The following is a 20,927-nucleotide window of genomic DNA, read 5'->3' as shown; positions in this document are numbered from 1 at the left end:
ACTGGAAGACCATCACAAAGGAGAAGTGAAACCTAGACATCCAGCTGAGGACTGGGACAAATCCTGGAGCATCCAGCTCCTCTTTGTATACAAACTTTCTTAGGGATGGGAGCTGGGGGTGGGGTGGGGGTTGCTTTGAAATAACAACCAAGAAGGCAACAGAAACTTCTCTACCCAGCAGCATGCCAGTACAAAGTGAGCTCAGGCGGCAGCCCGGCAGCCGGCCACGTGCAGCTTGCCACCCTGTGGAGAGGAAGAAAACAAGTTGGAGAACTCCTGTGTCCCACCTAGCTTTTCGAGTCCTCTAAGTCACACATTCCAGGTTGCCCGGTTTCCTCATAAAACCTCAGTCGGCCTGGCAGCTCTTCATGGAGCTGGGGGCTCATCGATGCAGAACAAGCCTTCAGGGTGAGTACAACCTCATCTTAAAGGTGGAGAGAACACAGAGAAAAAAAGGTGGCTGGCTAAACAGAAGCCTGTCAAGGACCCCTCGGGAGAACAAGGCTAAGTCTTGTGGACACCCAAATTCTGATCTGCCAGATAATTCCTACAAGTCCACCCTAGTCCACACCTTCTGGTCAGAAAACAGCAGTGGGACACCCCTGGAAGCTGTGAAACAGGATGAGCAGGCTTAGTTACTTTCAAGGACACCTGGGCAGATGTTAGAGACACAGAAAACAGCCCAGGGGCAGCCTCAGTGGCCAAGGTGCTTTGCTAAATTTGAAGAAAAGGATTATATCCATATACTGGGTACTTCTTTCCTCTAATGAACATATAAAAATAAGCTTATAAATACAGATAAGAATCTGCATCTACTTGTGAATATCAAAAATGGGAGGGAACAGGAAACTGCAAGGCCCCAGTTCTGAAATGAGGAAATACAAGGGGGTTAAAGAAAGACACCTCAGAAGTCCACTAACAAGCGCTGCTGAAAGGAATGAATGCCCTTGGCTGCTCCCTAGTTCAGGAGGTGGCGTGCTTGCCTAGAGCGCATGAGGGCCTGGCTCCATTCCCAACACCACATAAACCAGGTGTGGAGGTATACACCTGTGATCCTAGCCTCAAGCAGTGGAAGCCAAAGGATCAAAGTTCAAAGGCCATCCCTTGGTTACACAAGTCTCAGGCCAGCCTGGGCTACAGAAGACCCTGTCTTAAAGAAGAAAAAGAAAATCTACCAATATCCAGCCTACAATGGTGAAGATCCCCTTATCTCAGAAGAAAATTCTAGGCAGCTTTCTAATGAGAAGAGTCTCAAAAAAGGAGCTAAGTTTCCACTGTCTATTTGGTCAAGGTGGTAGTAGCAAAGGGAGACAAGCCTATTTCCTAGGGGACAAAAACCACCATGGAAAGAACTAAAACTTCTATGTGCAGTGTGTACCCCGGGATGCAGATGCCTAGTAAGAAAAGAAGGAAAATAAAGGACTGTTGTCAGCCTCTGTCTTAGTTAGGGTATTTATTGTTGTGAAGAGACACCATGATTGGGGTGTCTCACTTATAGTTTCGGAGGTTCAGTCCATTACCATCATGACAGGGAGCATGGCAGCGTGCAGACAGAGGGGGTGCCGGAGCTGAGAGTGCTACAGCTTGTAGACAACAGGGAAGCTTGAGCAAAAGAGACCTCAAAGCCCGCCCCCACAGCAACACACTTCCTCCAACAAGGCCACACCTCCTAATAGTGCTACTCCCTTTGGGGATATTTTCTTTCAAACCACCACATTCTACTCCCTGTCCCCCAAAGGCGTATAGCCATATCAAAATGCAAAAAGTGCATTCAGTCCAACTTCAAAAGTCCTCATAGTCTATAGCAGTCTCAAACTTGTTTTACAGTCCGAAGTCTCTTCTGAGACACATGACAATCTCTTAGGTGCAATCCCCTGTAAAATCAAAATCAAAATGCAGACCACATACTTCCAACATATAATGGCACAGGATATACATTACCATTCCAAAATGCAGGAAAGGGACATAGTAAGGAAATACTAGACCAAAGCAAGACCAAAAACCAGCTGGGCAAACTCCAAACTCTACATCTCCATGTCTGATGTCAAAATGTTCTTCAGATCTCCAACTCCTTTCAGCTTTGTTGACTGAATCACACTTCTTTCTTTTGGGCTGGTTCCACTCCCTGTTAGCAGCTCTCCTCGCCAGGTATCCCACAGCTCTGGCATTTCTAACATCTTGGGGTCTCCAAGGCAATCCAGGCTTCAACTTCACAGCTTCACACAATGTCCTCTCTACTAGGCCTCCATTCAGGGACACTCCTGCCACATGCCTGGCCTCAGCAGCTTTATTCCATAACTCCTTTTTTCTATCCTTAACTCTACATCCAGAACCATATGGCCGAAGCTGCCAAGTTCTGCTACTTGCTGGAGCTGGAACATGACTCCCTCATTCAATTACATCTTCACCAGCTTTCTGTTTTCCTTCACTGCCTAAGCTTGGCTGTCCTCTTTGGACCAGGATGGTCTCAAACTCAGAGATTCTCCAGCCTCTGCCTTCCCAGTGCTAGGATTAAAGGCATGTGCCATCACATTCGGCTCTAAATGTTTCTTTAATTCCTTTTCACAAGTTGGAAACTTAGCTGGGTGGGATCTTGCCCTGAGGTCACCACTCCCTTTATTCCATTTCTTAATCTGTTTAACTCCTTGAACACAGAATTTAGCTCTATTCCACTTCCTAGTGCTCTTTCTCTCCTCAAAATATTAATTTTGTAATTTACCCTGCTCAGCTTGCTCCTTTTCATTATAAATTTTCATTAGAGTTACCACTAAAAACCACACAATAGAGTTAATGCTAGGCTATTTTAAGATTTCTTCTGCCAATGGAATTAATCCATTCACTTTAGCCTCAGGCAGACTCTTCTGCCAAGGGGAAAAGGCAGCCACTTCCTCTACCAAACTATCACAAGAACAACCTCTAGGCAATATACTAAAATTCTTCTCTGAAACCTCTTGAGTGAGTCCCCCAGAGTTCAAATAACTCAGCACCACTGTCCTCCAGGCTCCTACTAGTATGGACCATTAAGCAGTGCTTAAAGCATTCCACTGCCTTCCAAACCCAAAGTAACAAAGTCCAAATTCCTCCAAACAAATGCATGATCAGGCCTCTCACAATACCCCATTCCAACTTCTGTCTTAGTTAGGGTTTTTACTGCTGTGAAGAGACACCAGGACACTTATAAGGAAAACATTTAATTTGGGTGGCTCTCTTATAGTTTCAGAGGTTCAGTCCATTATCATCAAGACAGGAGCATGGCAGTATGTAGGAAAACCTGCTGGAGCTGAGAGTCCTACATCTTGCAGGCAACAGGAAGTCAACTGACTGTCACACAGAGGGAAGCTTGAGCAAAAGAGGCCTCAAAGCCCGCCTGAGATAATGAACGTATAAAAAGGAAACATTTGGACTCAGTTTTCAAGGTTTCTTGGTCCATGATTGGTTGGCCTTTTGCTTTGGGCCTGGGGCACACAAAGTAGCATGTTGGGCAGAAACTGGAGGTGGGAAAAGTAGAAAGTGGCCAGGGTCTTACAGTCCCCTTTCGAGCATGCCCTCAATACCTCTCTCTGGACTCTACCTCTTAAAAGTGTCCACTACTCCTCAACAGTGTCAAAGCCTTTGACACTCAGGTCTTTAAGGACTTTAAAGTGCCAAACTACAGTATGATTCAACCTGATAGATAACCCAGGTGAGAAATACTTGAGAGATGATAAATATGTCTCCGCCTCAGTGACTCCCCAACCCCGTTTGGGCAGGGCATGGTCGTCTCAGAGACACTCCCCCTTTTGTTACCTGCCTAGTATCCCCCCAAATTATATTATATTTTATAATATAAAAATAATAATCAGTCAAACCTTAGGAAGGTTTAAGAAGTAAAAGAAAAAAAGTACTGCATGTGGTGGCTTGAGCCTGTCGTTCTGGCCCCCAGGAGGCTGAGACAGGAAGAGGAACACAAGTCCAAAGCCAGTGTGGGCTTCCCCGGTAAGTTCAGGACAGCCTGAGAGACGGCTCAGTAGTTGAAAGCTCATCTACGACTCTTCCAAAGGGCCAGCTCTGGTTTCTAGCAGCCCCTGGCAGCTCAAAACCACCTACAAGTCTAGCTGCCACAGCCTCTACTGGCCTTTTCGGCCTCCTGAATTCATGGACATGTGCCCACACAGACACACAAGCACACACATAATTTAAAAACTTTCAAATTTAAAAAGTAATGAAGCCCACCACACTGATAGCTTTAAGTTTAAATATAAGCTGGATGGTAGGTTTCGTTGTGTGTCTGCGTTTGTTTTGTGTGACTGCGGGAGGGCTTTAAGTTCAGAACACAGAGTTGTATCTTCATGTATAAAAGAAAGAAGACCCATGCATATTCACAGAAAAGTGCCACATTAACATCAGTCCCCAATGTGTGTGCGTGTGTATGCGCGCGTGTAAGACACACACACACACACACACACACACACACGCGCGCGCGCGCACGCGCGTGCGCATGTGCCTGTGCACCCTACTGTGTCACGAGACAGAACATTTTACAGGAAGTAAAATGTAGGCCAGATAAGATAAGGACACTTGCAGTCACGAACTCCTGCTACACTGCCATCACACCTGCTCTCAGAGCGAACAGAAGCTAAGTCCCTGTGATCTCCTGTCTCCCCAGGTCACTTCCTACCCTCAACCACTCTTTGTGCAGTTGTGTGGTTGGTCCTCTGCTGCGCCGGGCCACACTTGCTGCCAGTCAGTCTTCTACCATGTGGACACGCCGGTTCAATAGTTCAATCCAGCATCTCTGTACGGCAGTAAGCCTTCCCTCCTACTTCTACCTCTATGCAGAACAACTCAGAGGCCATGTCTAGTAAGGAGCCTTTCCAGGCTCCTGGGAAGGAGCTGTGTGGACCCACCACAAGCTATCGAGGACATCCAGCCACACCCCCAAGCACGTGTGAGTGAGCAGCCACCTTCCAACACTCATCCTTCAGTCCTATCTCTGGCCTTCCCTTCAGGGGTCAGGTTCAGCGTTTTCCTCCTGTTTGTCTTCTCATCAGTCCGTGGAAGAGAGCAGACAGCAGTCTGCAAACACGGGAAAGGCAGGCTGGAAGGCTAAACGCAAACTGTATGGAATGAAACTGGTGGGATGACACACGCCTTTAACCCCAGGACTCGGAAGGCAGAGGCAGGCGGATCTACAGAGAAACCCTGTCGGAAGGGAGGGAGGAAGGAAGGAAGGAAGGAAGGAAACCCAAGACTTGGTTCCTTCTGAGAAGGACCATGAAAAAAGTTCAGCAATTTCCAGGTAAAATGTCGAAAGACTTGTCACCAAAGGCAGGGAAGCCATAACACTTGCCTCGTGCTGATACAATGCACCAAGTCATGGGGGCGTCTGGCCAAAACTTTATTTCCTCTGCCTAATCAGGAAAAGTCCTCAGACAAGGACAAAGAAAGGCACAGTCTTAAATAACTGCCCAAGTGTCCAGTATCAGTTCATTTTATGGTTTAGAAAACGGTGTTCTAGGGCCAACTTGATGGCTTAGTGGATAAAGACTCGTGCTGGCAAACCTACCAACCCCAGTTCAATTCCCAGAACCCACGTGAAGGAGAGAGCCAACATCAGCAAGCTGTCCCTGACCTCCCCATGTGCATCGTGTACACACACACACACACACACACACACACACACACACACACACACTAAATAAATAAATAAATGAATGAATGAATGAATGAATGAATGAATGAATATATAAAATGTTAAAAATGTGCCCTGTAAGTTGGTGATAATGACGGGTGACACCAAGGAAGGGTATAAAGGAACTCTGTGGACTAGGTTTTATAAATTTATTGTAAATATAAATGCATCTTGTGCTAAAAATGTTTTAAAGCAAGTTGCTTACTGTTTAACGGATTTATTTTCTCTACTGAACTCCCCCACCCCCCACCCCCGCCCCAGCAGAGTGGGAATTTTTGTCTGCCGCACTCACCAGTTAGTCCCAGATCCTGACAGTGCCCAGCATATAGAAGACCTACAACAGACCTAACAGAATCAGATCAACGGTGTACTACAAATCTCAGCTTTTCCTTTTCTCCTGCTCAGCTTTCTTTAGTCTAAAAAGAAAAAAGAACCGGGCGGCGGCGGCGCACGCCTTTAATCCCAGCACTCGGGAGGCAGAGGCAGGCGGATCTCTGTGAGTTTGAGGCCAGCCTGGGCTACAGTGCGAGATCCAGGACAGGCACCAAAACTACACAGAGCAACCCTGTCTCGAAAAACCAAAAAAAAAAAAAGAAGAGGGGGGGGGAGGAAGGAGGAGGAGGAGGAAGAAGGAGAATGAGAAGGAGAAGAAAAAGAAAAAATCTAGGGGCTGGGGAGATAGTTCAGTCAGTAAAGCTCCAGAAACCGCACTGGGGATGCAGAGACAGAGACTCCCTGGGGTCACTAGCCTACCAGGCAAGTGCCAGGCCACAGAGAGACTCTGTCTCAAAACAAAAACAAAAACAAAAAAAAGGAGGACTAGTTTCCAAGGTACAATATGTGACATTGGCCTCTGACCTGCACACACACACACACACACACACACACACACACACACACACGCCTGCACATATGTAACTATGCATACACACAGCATAAAACTTATTTGAGGGGCTGGAGAGATGGTTGAGGCTCAGGTCACTTGACAATACCGGGCAACTCACATCTGCCTGTAACTCCAGCTCCAGGAGACCTGACATTCTTTTCTGTCCTCCACAGACACTGCCCTCACATGACATACTTAGACACAGACACATGCACACAGACACATAAATTAAATCTTAAAAAAAAGGTCGACTGTTTTTGTTTGTCAATAAGTAGGAGAGCGTTGATGTTCACAAGGTGTCCCCTAACATCTGTCTCTATAAGGCTGGATGCTTTCTCCTGGGCCTGACGGGGATTTTCAAGTGAAGCAATGGGCAGCTCGGAGCTCTCTTAAGGTCAAGTGGCCAACCTGACCTCAGAAACTACTTTTATCAGAGGAACCACAATTTGATTAGTCCAGAGCGGGAGGTATGCTCCAGGTCACTGCTGAAAACAATAAAGCAATCAGCCAGCAGAATGGAAGAGGGCCCCAGAGAAACAACGTATACCAGGGTGACGTGGGCAGAGCTACCATGGTGCCTTCCAGAGGAGCAGCACTAGCTGTGGTCTGCAGAAGGAGAGAGCAAGACTTTAATAACAGAGGCCGGCCAATCAGGTTAGCAGCTCCTTGAAGGTGGGAAAACCAGCACCCAAAACTGCAAAATATATTCATCTAAAATGTCTAGTAGCCATCAAAAAAAGAAAATAAAAAAAAGCAAGGCATGAAAAGAAACAGCAAAGGCCCAGACATCTGAAAAAAAGCAAGCCAGTGTTTGGAACCTGGGGCTTATGCAGGGTCGCTTGGCTCAGCCTGGGAGGAGGGGACTGGACCTTCCTGGACTGAATCTACCAGGTTGAACTCAATCCTCAGGGGAGTCTTTGCCCTGGAGGAGATGGGAATGGGGGGTGGGCTGGGGAGAAGGTGGGGGTGGAGAACAAGGGAATCTGTGCCTGATATGTAAAATTAAATTAAATTATAAAATAAAATTTAAAAAAATTGAAAAAAAAAAAAAAAAAAGCAAGCCAGGGAAACCGCCTGTGAGTGTAACCAGATCGTCGGTTACAGGGTTTGCTCGAACTTAAAGAAATAAAGGGGACTAGAGATGGACGGCTCAGCAGTTAGGGGCACTGGCTGCTCTTCCAGAGGACCTAGCTCTGATTCCCAGCACCCACATGGCAGCTCACAACCATCTCTAACTGCAGCTCCAGGAGATCCAACACTCTCTTCTAGCCTGCAGGACTGCAGATATGCATGTGGGGCACAGACCTGATACATGCAACCAAAACACCCATACACACAAAAAGTGTGCAACCCTATGCACACCTTTAATCCCAACACTCGGGAGGCAGGGGCAGCCAGATCTTGAATTAAGGCTAGTGTGGTCTGCACAGGGAGTTCCAGGTCAGCCAGAGCTCCAAAGTGAGAGCTTACCTCAGACTACAACAAAAACAAAGAGCTATGACAACACTGTGGTAAATATCAAATCCCAACCGAAAGAGAGAAATTTAAGACCAAAACTAGAGCTGAAAGTGCAAGAGAAGTTAAAAAAAAAAAAAAGAAAAATCACCAGAGAGCCTCATGTTGGGCCATTTTATGTAACAACTTGGCTGGGTTAAGGGATGCCCAGAGAGCTGAGAAAACATTATTTCTGGTGTGTCCATCTGTTTCTGGAAGAGATGAGCATGTGAACTGGTAGACTGAGGAGAGCATCCTGACCAGTGTGGTCAGACACTGCCCAATCTGTTGATCTCTTTGGGTGGAGAAGTGCAAAGGTTCGTAAAGAAAGGGCAAACCTGTTTGCTTCTAAGCAAGAATATTCTGCCTCTAGATTCTGATCCTTGTTCTTGGGCCTTCGGACCTGGGCAGGGGTGGGAGCTTACACACCTTCAGCTCACCTTCTCCTTGGGTATTTGGACTCAGACTAAATTATATCACCAGTTGCCTGATCGATGACAACTTGCAGGTGTCTCATGGGACTTCCTGTCCTTACCCCAGGAGCCGATTCTTATAATAAATCTCCCTAGGCTACGGTTTGGATCTTAAATATCCCCTGAAGGTCTACACAGTAAAACCTTGTCCCCAGCCTGTGGTACCATTGGGAAATGGTGGTCTCTTTAGGAGGTAGGGTCTAGAGAAAGGAAGCTCAGTCCACGCCCCTCCTGTCTCTTTGTTTGGAGAGGGGATTTAGGAGTTTTGCTTGTTTTGATTTTTTGAGACAGAGTCATGCTGTGCAGTTCAGTCGGGCCTTGAACTCATAGGGATCCTCCTGCTTCAGCTTCTCTAAGGTGGGGAGTATGGGCACGTGGCACCATGCTCCAGCCTGTCTTTGCATTCCCCACCATGATGACACACAGTTCCACCACCACGGGCCTCGAGAAGGCAACAGGACAAAGATGACCCCGAACCCCAAACTCTGAAACCATGAATTATTATAAGCTCGCTTTCTCAGGCACTTTCTCAGTGACAGAAAGTTGACTGGCACATCTCATATGCAAAATAAAAAGGGAAAAAACTCACTAGAGAGTTTCGGGATGGGGGTATGTACATCTACGTACATTTGCTACATATACAGTTTCTGTAGAGAAGCCCAATACAACAGTAGACAGACACAAGGTAGCAGAATAAAGAATTAGCCAAACTTGGGCCAGCTCAACACAGGTGATGTAAGCTCAACAACAATGATCAGAACCAAGAAAGGGGACCCCACATGTCACACTGTGGTACGTGCGATGGGAACATGAGGAGAGAAAAAGGAAGAAAAATACTTGAACAAATCAAGGCTGAACACTTACTAAAGTTATTGAAAAACAACCTACATATCCAGGGAGCTCAAACAAACAAAAACTCCAAGTGGGTTAAACACAAACTCCAAATTTATACCATGTGAAAATGCTAGAAAGGGAAACCAAAAAAAAAACACCTAGGGAGCATCTACAGAAAATGATGCATCACCTCCGAGGGGATCCAACAAGATCCATAGCCAGCTTCCTCAGCAGGAATAACAGAGACAGAAGGCATTCAAAAACAACCACACAAAAAGCCAGGGGCTGGAGAGATGGCTGGGTGATTAAGAGCATTTGCTGCTCTTGTGCCGAGGGCCAGCCTTTGGTTCCCAGCACCAAAATGGCAACTCATAAATGTCTATAACTCAATTTCAGAGGCTCTGATGCCCTCTCTTCTGGCCTCAGACACCAGGCAAGCACATGGTGCACAGACATAAATTCAGGCAAACATTCATACACATAAAATAAAAAATAAATGAATAAACGAAGTGCATATACTGCTCTTGCAAAGCACTTGAGTTCAGTTCCCAGCACCCAGGTCAGGCTGCTCAAAACCACCTGTTTAACTCCAGTTCCAGGGGATCTGATGCCCTCTCTAGCCTCTGTGGAGACACATACACACACACACACACACACACACACACACACACACACACACACACACACACTTAATTTAAAATATATATTGTTTAAAAATATATAGAAATACTCCAACATAAACAAAGCAGAATCCATTACTAGCCGACCCACCTTACGGGAAACGGCAGAGGGCATCCTCCTCCAGTCCGACAAAAGTGACCTCAAGGGCTAACTCAAACCACCCACAAGGAGCACAAGTAATTATGCAACCACAACAGACACTGTAATCTGGTTTTTCTCTCTTTTGTTAACAGATTTTAATTTAAGCATATAAACATAATAGACAGACATAATGTATTGCTGAGTCTGTAAGATTGGGAAACGCATGAATAATTGCCGAAACGCAACAAAGGAGGTAAATGATCATAAAACTTCCACAGGCCAAGGAGGTAAAGACAGATGGTAAAAATATGATTATAACAATCCATAAGGGCAGCTGTGAGGCCAGAAGTGCAGCACGTTGTTGGGTTTGGAACATTAATAGAGTAACAATAACACCAGGGAAAAAGGGGTAAAGGGAACAGGGGTTTCAGGGAGGGGCCTTTTTTAAGTTTTAATTGCGGACATGTGAGCGCATGACAGGGGAAGAGCACATGTGTCGAGGTCAGAGGACAACTTTGTGGAGTTGGCTCTCTCCTCCCACCTTTATCCGGGTTCCAGGGATTGAATTCAGTCCACCAGGCTTGTGTGGCAAGGCCTTTTTAACCTGCTGAGCCATCTGAGCAGCCAAGGAGTAACATTTCTATATCGGATTAGAATTAGGATAATAATTCTAAAGCTGATTTTGATACGCTAAAAAAAAAAAAAAAAACACATTAAAAATACCTCAAAAGAGTGAAAAAATCGTAAATTAATTTTAAAGGCCATGTTAGAATTTTATTGACACCCAGGCACTGGTGACACAGAGCCAGGGGTACACAGGAAAAAACAAATTTGAGAAAAGTAGTGGCTATGAAATATGGAAAAAAATAGAATACATCTAACTACATCAACAATAACATTAGATGTGAATAGACCAGCAAATTAAAAAGTGATTGAAATGGAAAAATCCAATCACATCCTGTCTTCAGGAGACAGACTACAGCTTCAAAGACACACCCAGATAATTAAAACAATGTAGAATGGTTGCCAGGCATAATCCCAGGACTCAGGAAGCAGTGGCAGGCAGATCTCTGAGTCCGCGGCCAGCCTGGGCTACACAGCAAGTTCCGGGACAGCCAGGGCTACACAGAGAAACCCTGTCTCAAAAATTAAAAATTAAAATTAAAACACAAGAATGTATAATGATTCAGCCACTTTGACAGCTGACCTTCCTTAAATGAGTGACTAGGGTGACCACATGATCCAGCAATTCTGCCAATTCTGCTTTTCAACAGCACCCCCAAAAGAAATTAAAAAACACAAAACAAGTTCGTGAGTGCTTAGAGCATTATCACCAAGAAAGGTACAGACAACCCGAACATCCATCAGTGGAAAAACACAGATCTGGTGCATTCATATAAAGAAACATCGCTAGAGACTGAGAAGGTGGCCCGGTGGGTAAAGTGCTTGCTCTGTGAGCATCGAGACCGGAGTTCCGATCCCCAACACCCACATAACAGCCAGGCACTGTAACAGTGCCCATAGCCTCCAGCATTGGAGGTGAATAGACAGGGGGATCCCTGAGACTTGATGGCCAGCCAGTCAAGCCAAAACAGATTCAGTGAAGGACCTTGACTCAAGAAATAATAAGGCAGAGAGGACTGGCTCCGTAGTTAAGAGTATGAGAGCTTGACTGCACTTCCAGAGAATCAGAAATCCACTCCTGGCACCCATGGGGTGCCACCTGTAACTCCAGCTTCCAAGGAGCCAATGTCCTCTTCCAGCCTCGACAGGCACCTGCATGCACGTGCACATATACACACAGAGACACATAAATAAAAATAATTAAAAAAACAACAGGTGGAGATTAATAGCTGAAGATACAGACATCAACCTCTGCCCTACACACACGCCTGTACACAGAGGTGTACGTACACACACACACACACACACACACACACACACACACACACACACACACACCGTTCATCTGAAAAAAGAAATGAAGGGCTGGTCTATGCCACATCCCAGTTGGACCTTGAAAGCATGCTAGCTAGAAGAAGACAGTCATAACAGGCCACACATTACACAATTCCCTTATGCAGAAGTTCTGATCGGGGAAATCTGCAGACAGGAAGCAGATCAGCGATAGCCTACGGCAGGGAAGAGAGGTACCGTGATAGCTAAAGGGTACAGGACTTGAATTCATGGCCTCATGCATACTGGGCAAATCCTCCATCACTCAGCACCCCACCCCAGCAGGGTAATGGATGAACTGTTTAGTATGTAAACTATAACTCAATAAGGCTGTTTTAAATTTTTCCATACACATTCTTGCTGAAGCAGACAATGTGTCTTAGAGGCGTGATGGACATGTGGCCCTGAGTCAGGCACTCGGACACAGAATCACCCCCCTGCAGGGATCCACGATGCTTACTTGGTTTTCCTGGGTCTGCACTGTGCTTGACCATGGAGAAAGTTCAATAGCATCCTACTCACACCAGAACGTGACACACTGAATTGTTCTGGTCCCATTCTCCCACTACCCGCCTACAGGTTTCCCAGCCTGACCACTCCACGTACCTGGAATTCTCTCTCATTTTTATGTGGGAATCCAGTATGCCCTGCTGAACTGGCTCCCTGCCCTGAATCCCAGCTTCCTCAACCTATGCCAACTCATGGGCTAGCTAGCTCTGATTCGTCCAAGTAGTGAATGCAGACTATACCAAACTAGCCCCGCCTAAGGAGCTGTACACTGTTTTCCAATGCCAGCTTGAGCCAGCCTCGGAACCCCGTGTGCCTGTCAAAAGCAAGCAGCTCCTTATTACAAAGCATGCAAGCTCTATTCCATTTCAGAATTCAGCCCTACACCTGATGTGCCCCACTTCCTGGCCTGGCTTTAATATTCTACCTACTCTATAAAGCACCATGGAGAATCATGAGCCTCTGGCCCCACTCTCCTGGGAAGCAGACCTACAGCTATGGGCATAAGTCCCACCTGCGACTCTACTACGGCATGAACACACGGCCTTGACAAGTGTCTCAAGCATTCTGCTTTCTCCAACTACAGAAAAGAGGCAGTGACGCTCCTGAGAACATGAGGAGTAAGTGACTAATATATACAGAACAGGACAAGCACTGGTATTGCCTCTATCACCTCTAGCTACCATATTTGTTGACATTCATCCTTCCTGCCAGTCCCTGCTCAAAGGCATGGAGAGTCTTCTCTCTCTCCGTTTTTGTGGCTTGTAATAGAGCGCTAGGCACAGGACAGGTATATGTAAGGGACCATACACACAGGTACATGTAAGGACACACATTCCTTCACCAAGAGTGAAGGGAAAAATATGCTCCAGTTAGTCCAGCAGTGTTAAAAGATTTTAGAACTCACACTTTCAAAATAAAAATGAGAGCACATGGTTCCTGGAAGTTACTAGATGGAATATGTGGAATCAGGTCTGCCCTGGAAAATCCGGGCTTGTCTCACCGCCTGAACTCTCTAGAAAGAAAATCCAATACTCAACAGTTAGAATGGTTACAGAAACCATAGCAGTCGACACAGGGGATTTTACACAAGCAGAAGGCCTGGGCTGACCCCTGCGCCTGAACAAAACACAAAGCAGAAAGACAGCACGGGAAGACTGCAGAGCCCTCCAGAGAGCAACGGTCTAGAGGACTGACTGTGCGCACAGTACTGCATGGTGCAGGCTCCTCTACCTTCCCAGGTCCTCTCCATGCTAAAGATAATCATTAAAAAAAAAAAAAAAAAAAAACAACCCACTAGTAATGCTGCTAATGCCTTTACCTAAGCAACGACATCAAAAGCAGAGTGACTCTCAAACAAGACACAGTGGGAAAAGCTGAGTTTCTGTATTACTCAACTCTCTGAATAGGTAAGTTTCCCGATCAGGAAAAAAAAAAAAAAGAAACACACAAGTACTTTTGTTATGGTCAATTTTCTTAACAGTGAGTCATTTGTTTTATTTGTGTCAAGAACAATCATCACTTTGACTCAAGAGTCTTCCTAATTAAGTCCTCTCATTAGGTGCAATCAAAAACAGAAAGGAAGCCAGAGAGCGGGCTCAGTGCATGAGGTGCTTGCCCGCAAACCTAATGACCTGAGTTCAATACCCAGGACCCACGGTGGATGGAGTGAGCCAACTCCTGAAAGCTGCCCTCTGACATCCAAATTATCCCAAGGTGGCACACATACAAAATAAATAATAATGAAGTGCATTTTTTTTTAATTTAAACTGAAACCTAAAGGTATACCCAAAGAACTTGCCTTTAGCAAATTTTTCACCTCGATTTCCCCAGTGCTTCCTAAATTAGAACCCAACTCAGAGAAAAACAAAAAGTAGGAAAGCAATGTCAGACTCACCCACGGCGTGAAGCCCGTGCTTCTCACGTCCATGTACTTATTGCACACAAACAGACGCACACAGCTACAAGTCGAATGTGTATATGCCCAGAGAGACATGTATCACTAACACAGGTATATAGATACAAACGTATAGGAGAAAAAAAATTAGTCATAAAACAACCTTTTTCAATTGTCTTCTCAGGCCAGTAAGACAATGCCAACAACAGAAGCTTTCAGATACCCTAGGTGATAAAGACAGCTCTAACAAATATGCAGCCGTCCCAACACTTTCGATCTTCCTACCATCAAAATTTCTTAAATCAACTGTCAGAGAGAGAAAAAAAAATTGTCACCCCTTGACATAATTCTAATCAACAGGTAACAGCTCTAGAGTCTAAACACAATTATAATCTACAAAATTCTTCATATTCCAATCAGAATTTCTTCTCAATGCCTTCTTAAATACTTCTGCCAAAGCAGCAGTCTGTCAAGGCATGCAGTTTAAATCATTAACTACACAGCACCAAGTCAGGATCTTAACTAGTATGGATGTTTCTTGAAGGCCCTGATCATGTCCTTATAAGTGTTGTATACAATACCCAATACACCAAAGAGTATTAAACATCTGTGATAGCTCGTTTTTTTAAAAAGGCAAGAAAGTCTTTGTTATTCAACCTGACTTCCCAAAGTGTGATTATAAGACATCAAAACCACACTGGTCGGAATTAGGAAGTCTGTGCTCTCTGTCCAAGAACACGGCTTCATTTTTGCGTCAAAAGAAGCTGCCGGGAGAAAGAACGCAACACGGAGGCTTAGGCTACTTCACTGGAGCATTTCCACTCGGCTCACCGTTTTGGCGTGGACCACTCTGTCACCCACGGCCGTTCCAGGGACCCCCTCCTTACCTTTCCCATTTTGCCACGTGGTGTACCAGGACAGGGTAAGGAACGAGGTGATGAAAGCTAACAGAGTGGCCACAGTTCCATTTCGGAGCCTCATCTCATTTCACCATCCCACTGGTGCAGACGCTGGTGACGGCAAGCAAGACCAGTCTCCCTTCAGCCACAAGCCAACAGAATCCAGAATGCCTGGCTCTAGTCCGAACACAGCAACCAATGAGCAAGGTTCATTCCAGATGACGGGCAGAGGGTGTCAGGCAACCAGCAAGACAGCGGCGGGTACTGAGAGTCCGGATTGTCTTCGCGGTCTTCATAAGCTGAGGGCTGCTGCTGCTTCTTCTTCTTCTTCTTCTTCTTCTTCTTCTTCTTCTTCTTCTTCTTCTTCTTCTTCTTCTTCTTCTTCTTCCTGTCATATAGAGAAGAGAAAGGAAAACTTGCTAAACAATGCAAAGCAGAGGTTTTCGTGGAGCATTCAGCATTAGCAGCAGACTTTTGTCAAGGCTAGACTGTACGTGTGCAGACCACCCCCCTATAAAAACTACGCATTTCTTATAGCACAATTGTGAGAGTCTTTTCCCTCCAAGGGAAAAAATCTTCCAACTGTATTCCCTCCCAGCTGGTTCTGTCTGTGGGAAAGACAAAAAATTATGGTTACTCATTTAAAGGGCAAAGTTGTAGGATTCACAGATTCCCAAAGAGACCTCTTAACAATCAGTTACTATCTGCTGCATAATAACAAGCAATGACTAAAAAATAAAAACAGGAGAATGTATGTATGACTACAATGATTTGAAAAAGTCAAAAGACCAGGATCCCAGATCCAGCTCTGACATTACTTACATGCGGACCCCCCACCCCATCCCCCAACTCCCGGGCATGCAGTGGGACTCTTTTTATCCGTATCTCCAAGTCTCATCCATGAAATAAATAAAGCAACCGGTCCTGACTCCCCATATTATCATAAATCACAAAAAGTTTACAGTTATCCATGTTATTTATCCCCATCTTTTTTTGGGGGGGTGGGGCCGGGTATCGAGACAGTTTCTCTGTGTAGCTCTGTCTGTCCTGGAACTTGCTGTGTAGACCAGCTGGCCTCGAACTCAGAGATCCGTCTGCCTCTGCCTCCCGAGTACATATCCTCATCTTAAGTTTTCCGAGAGAAAGCTGAAGATACTTATGCATTCAGAAGAGGTGGCAATCCAGCCCACACCCTCTCAGCAGCGGCCCATCCCATCACGTTGCTTCCACTCGGGAAATTGGGAAGATCATTACTTATCTAACTAAATTTCTGAAGAACTGAAAAGAAATGAGGTTGTTAAACATACTTAAGCATAATGCCCGGCACAAGATAGGTTTTCAATAAATACCAACTCTATCAAAAAGAAAAACAAGCTAACAAATGTAGCCTGCCACTGTGCTGTCCATTCTACACATAACTGGCCTCATTCCCTAGGGGCATGTCAAGTCACCTGAGATGTGCATGGATTTCTAGTGGCATCAACGGGGTAGCACCAGGAAATGTTCTTGGGGATGCACTAAAGGACCCTCTGGTGGGGTGAGTTAATGCACCTCCAAAAACAACTAAGGAACCCGCGACAAATCTCCCAGTGAAAGGGCATGCCTGGTTAAAGCACTCATTTGCAGGCCATTCACAAACTACCACCTCAGCTATTTCTCAGCACAGCGAGGAATCTCCACTAGCCAAGAAAGACCACAGGAATAAATGACAAAGAATGATGGTGATGATCGCCACTGTAATTCACTGGCTGCTTCTTTCATTCTGGGCCCATTACATGGCGTAAACCTTCACTAAATCCTTACAGGGCAAGCAACACAAACCCCATTTTACACACAGGGCAATCAACCCGATGAGAAATCCCATTGTGAATAACTTCTAAATTCAAGTTTTTTTGCTGTTGTTGTTTTGTTTTGGGGTTTTTTTTTTTTGTTGTTGTTGTTTTTGTTTTTTGTTTATCAAGACAGGGTTTCTCTGTGTAGCTCTGGCTATCCTGGAACTCACTCTGTAGATCAGGCTGGCCTACAACTCACAGAGCTCTGCCTGCCTCTGCCTCCTGAGTGCTGAGATTGAAGGTGTGCGACGCCACCGCCACCGCCGCCACTGCCGCCGCCGCCGCCACCACCCAGCTAAATTCAAATGATCTCCCACTTTTTGCCCCACAGACTGACCATTCACACCACAGCTGAGTAGAGAAGCTGCTACAGGATGCTCTACAGCTCAAATGAAACGAGACATTTTCTGGGTGTTAACTTGGCTCAACAGGAAATGCAGAAATTTTTATAAATGTTTTCTATTCTATAGGTAGCACAAGTCTGTTATGGGATAAGTCGCAAAACGCACAGAAAATTTCACAGTCCAAACATGCAACTCTAAACAAATTTCCCACTTCCTGTAGCCTTTGGCTAATCCCTCACTCCTGAGTCTCCAACAAAGCATGCCTGTTAGTCTCCCTGGCCAGTAACTCTAATTTCCATGCAACATTCTAGAAGTACCGAATTCCACAGCATCGCCTCCTGACCATGAAGTGTTCCAAAGAGGTTCTCCAAGTTACCCCTTGCTAAGGCCAAATTGATTGATCTCCCCTGGTTAACCTAACTTTATCACACCCATATCCATGTTGACTACTTAGAATCAAAATCCTCACGGAGAGAAAAAAAAAATCCTATAATTTTAAATTCCACAAAGTACCTGATCTATTAACTCAATAAAACACTCAGTAATGACTTCTGATTATGAAAACAGGGGCAGTATCTTAGTAAACTGTATAACTTGGAATTTGAAGCCTGGTATGACATCATACAAACTTGTTTTTCACTTTCTGTCCATAAATAATGCAGCCATATTTTGCTTCAGAAAGAATTTTGTTCTAGGGGGGAAAAGCTGATAATTACAATAAATATCCAGTTGACATAAATCAGGAAGGAGAGTCATGCAATATCATGTCTAAACTATCATTTTAAAAAAAAAAAGGTAGTTTAAAAGTTTTTATTAAGCTAGGCAGTGGTGACACATACCTTTAATCTCAGCACTCGGGAGGCAGAGGCAGGGTGCTCTCTGAGTTCGAGGCCAGTCAGAGTGAGTTCCAGGACAGCCAAGGCTACACAGGGAAACCCTGTCTTGAAATATACGCCCCCCCCCCAAATTTTTTTATTAAATACAAATTAAGCCTTTGTAAATGTATAAATGCATGGAGACAAAATGAATTCTAACACCAAAGTATATTATAAACCACCCATAACACCTAAAAAGCACATGGAATACTGAATACTGGACCTAAGAAGTTAGTAAACTCTCCTTGGGAGATGACACTTAGGAAGAATTCTACTAATACGTTCTGACATCTCACAAGAAAAAAACGAGTGTTCTACTCCACAGGAATGCAGCTATACATTTTAAATCAGGGCTTCCAAACTAAGCTTCATCGGGAAGCACAAGTGAATGAAATCTCCAGAGGGGAGCAGGCAGAACAAGCCACGTGCCCTTAAAACACCCCAGGCAGCTGCGGGGCTGGCTCATTAGACACAGGTGACCTACATTTGTATCGGCAGCCACATATGTGAACATTTAAATATCGCCCTTACCTTAAGACTGTCCCAGGCTACCACTTAACACAGGTCGATCTTTAAGCAAAAAGGTAATGGCTACCATTCCCACACGCAATGCCTTTATCCTCCCAAAGATGAATGGAACATTCAACTCTCCACCTCAGAATGAGAAATCTGTTAACAAAATTGCACCTTAAAAAGAAAAAAAAAAAGCCCAGTAATGTAAGAACTAAGTTTTTAAAGTGTTCTCTGAAATATCCCATATGTTCCATGGCTGAGAACACTTTGCTTAACATTTGGCATATTCCTTAATCAGCATCCCACAGACAAAACAGAGGTGCCTGAAAGAATAAAAGGCACGATTCATGACACCCCGGATCAATGAGCACCATGACGTAAGCCTGCACAACTTTATAATCCACAATTATGAAAAACTCATGTCTTTTCCACTTACAGCGCATAAATATTTCTTTTACACAGCTTACATAATTTCATCGTCTAGTCTCTCTCTGAACTTACACTTAGGGGGTTAAGGAAACCTATGTCACTATAACCTGTTAGTAAAACTATTCTTTAAAGCTTTCGGAAGAGAAAGGAGCCTGAACCACAAAGCGTGTGTTACTTGATTCTAAATTTAGATTTTTGCATTCAAGTGAACAACTGTGTCATTCTTTATCTTTTATCAAATAATGTGTCGGGCAGCAAAAGCACAACAGGAAAATAGATGGCAGGCACGAAGAAGATAACGTAGTAATGTACTGCTATTTCCTAATTCCGAATGTAAACCATGAACGCGCTCCAGGGATCGCAAGGCTTCGGGAAATGAAAGCGGGCGCGGGAAGCGTACCACTGCCATCACTTAACGCCATGCCTTCTAGATACCACCTGGCACACCTGGAGAGATCCGAGACCCCCACCTGGGGACGCGGGGGGGGGGGTGAGGGGAGAAGGGTTCCTACTCGCGGCTTCCTTGTGACGGAGGAAACCCAGGCCTCGGAGGAGGCGGGGGCACGCTTCCCTGGTACCTCAGGCACATCTTAGTCCCCTACTGGCAAGCGGCCCCCGCCCTACCTGCCCCGCGGCGCCGCCGCCGCCGCCACCACCACCGCTCCAGCCGCGGGGTCCTGCCCGAAACTCTTGTCCCCGCTGCACGCGCACACTCCACTGCACTTTCCCCCCTCGACCAAGTCCCGGAGCTCCGGGGTCACACGAGGCTCTACGCGGGCCACCCGGAGCGAGAGCGGAACAGAGGGGCTGCGGCGGCGACGATGCGCGGAGGGCGCCCGGCCCGCGCCCGGTTCCGAGGCCCCGCGCGCGCAACCAGACGCCGGCCTCGGGACGCACCGGCTCCGCTGCCAGCAAGTGGGGACCTCCGCGGACCCCGCCGCAGCCAGCTTGTCCGCCCCAGCCCAGAACCCCGCGCTCCTCACCTGCCGCGGGCCAGGGCGCTTCTGCCGCGGCCGCCGGCGACGCTGCTGGAGCCGCCTCCGCCGCCGCCGCCGCCGCCGGCCGCGCGCCCCGCCCTCGCCAGGACCCGCCCCCCCCCCCGCTAAGTTCCCGCCCCAGTCCCCGCTAGCCATTGGCCGCCACCGCCCCAAGCGACCCGCCGCCGCTGCCAGTGGCCGGCCGGCCTGTCACTTAACAGTGCAATCGAGCAGCCTATATATTTCTCCCCAGCCCGTTCCCCTGCATCAGTGTCGCGGCCCGGGCTGGAGCTCGGTCGTCACATCTGGCTTGCACCTTCTGGCCTGAGCGGATGCAGCCCCAGTAGCCAACAAAGGCTCCAGTGAGCCCTCGGCGCGCAACCTGGCCACCGTGGCCTTTCCTTCTAGCTCTGGGTTCCATCTCCTGGAGGTCTAGGCGCGGTGACAGGTCCTGGCTCTAATTCAACCATAGCTTCCAAGGCCCGCCGTTCCAAGCATCTCACTGCCAGCCCCAGTGAAGAGCATCGTTATCCCCATTCCCAGGAGGAGGCAGAGGTGCAGGGAGGACCAACTGGAGA

General features: G+C 46.3%; 1 protein-coding gene across 2 annotated transcripts in view; it reads right to left on the bottom strand.

The window, feature by feature from the left end:
• Positions 1–20,426, bottom strand: part of Mgat4a (alpha-1,3-mannosyl-glycoprotein 4-beta-N-acetylglucosaminyltransferase A) — a 100,405-nt gene extending 79,979 nt beyond the window's left edge. Inside the window, exons 1-2 of one of the 2 annotated variants that reach the window (XM_052745141.1) lie at positions 20,356–20,426; positions 15,368–15,767 (exon numbers count right to left, since the gene is read on the bottom strand). In XM_052745141.1, coding sequence (XP_052601101.1) covers positions 15,368–15,461 — 94 coding nt within the window. In that variant the 5' untranslated portion in view covers positions 15,462–15,767; positions 20,356–20,426. The remainder of the gene's footprint in view (positions 1–15,367; positions 15,768–20,355) is intronic. The other variant, XM_052745140.1, reaches the window with a different exon arrangement.
• Between the last annotated feature and the right edge of the window lie 501 nt (positions 20,427–20,927).

This window comes from Peromyscus californicus, unplaced genomic scaffold, assembly GCF_007827085.1.
Source record: "Peromyscus californicus insignis strain IS unplaced genomic scaffold, ASM782708v3 Scaffold_19__1_contigs__length_69161282, whole genome shotgun sequence".
In the NCBI taxonomy this organism is placed as follows: domain Eukaryota; kingdom Metazoa; phylum Chordata; class Mammalia; order Rodentia; family Cricetidae; genus Peromyscus; species Peromyscus californicus.
This window is presented reverse-complemented; position numbering and strand designations above follow the sequence as displayed.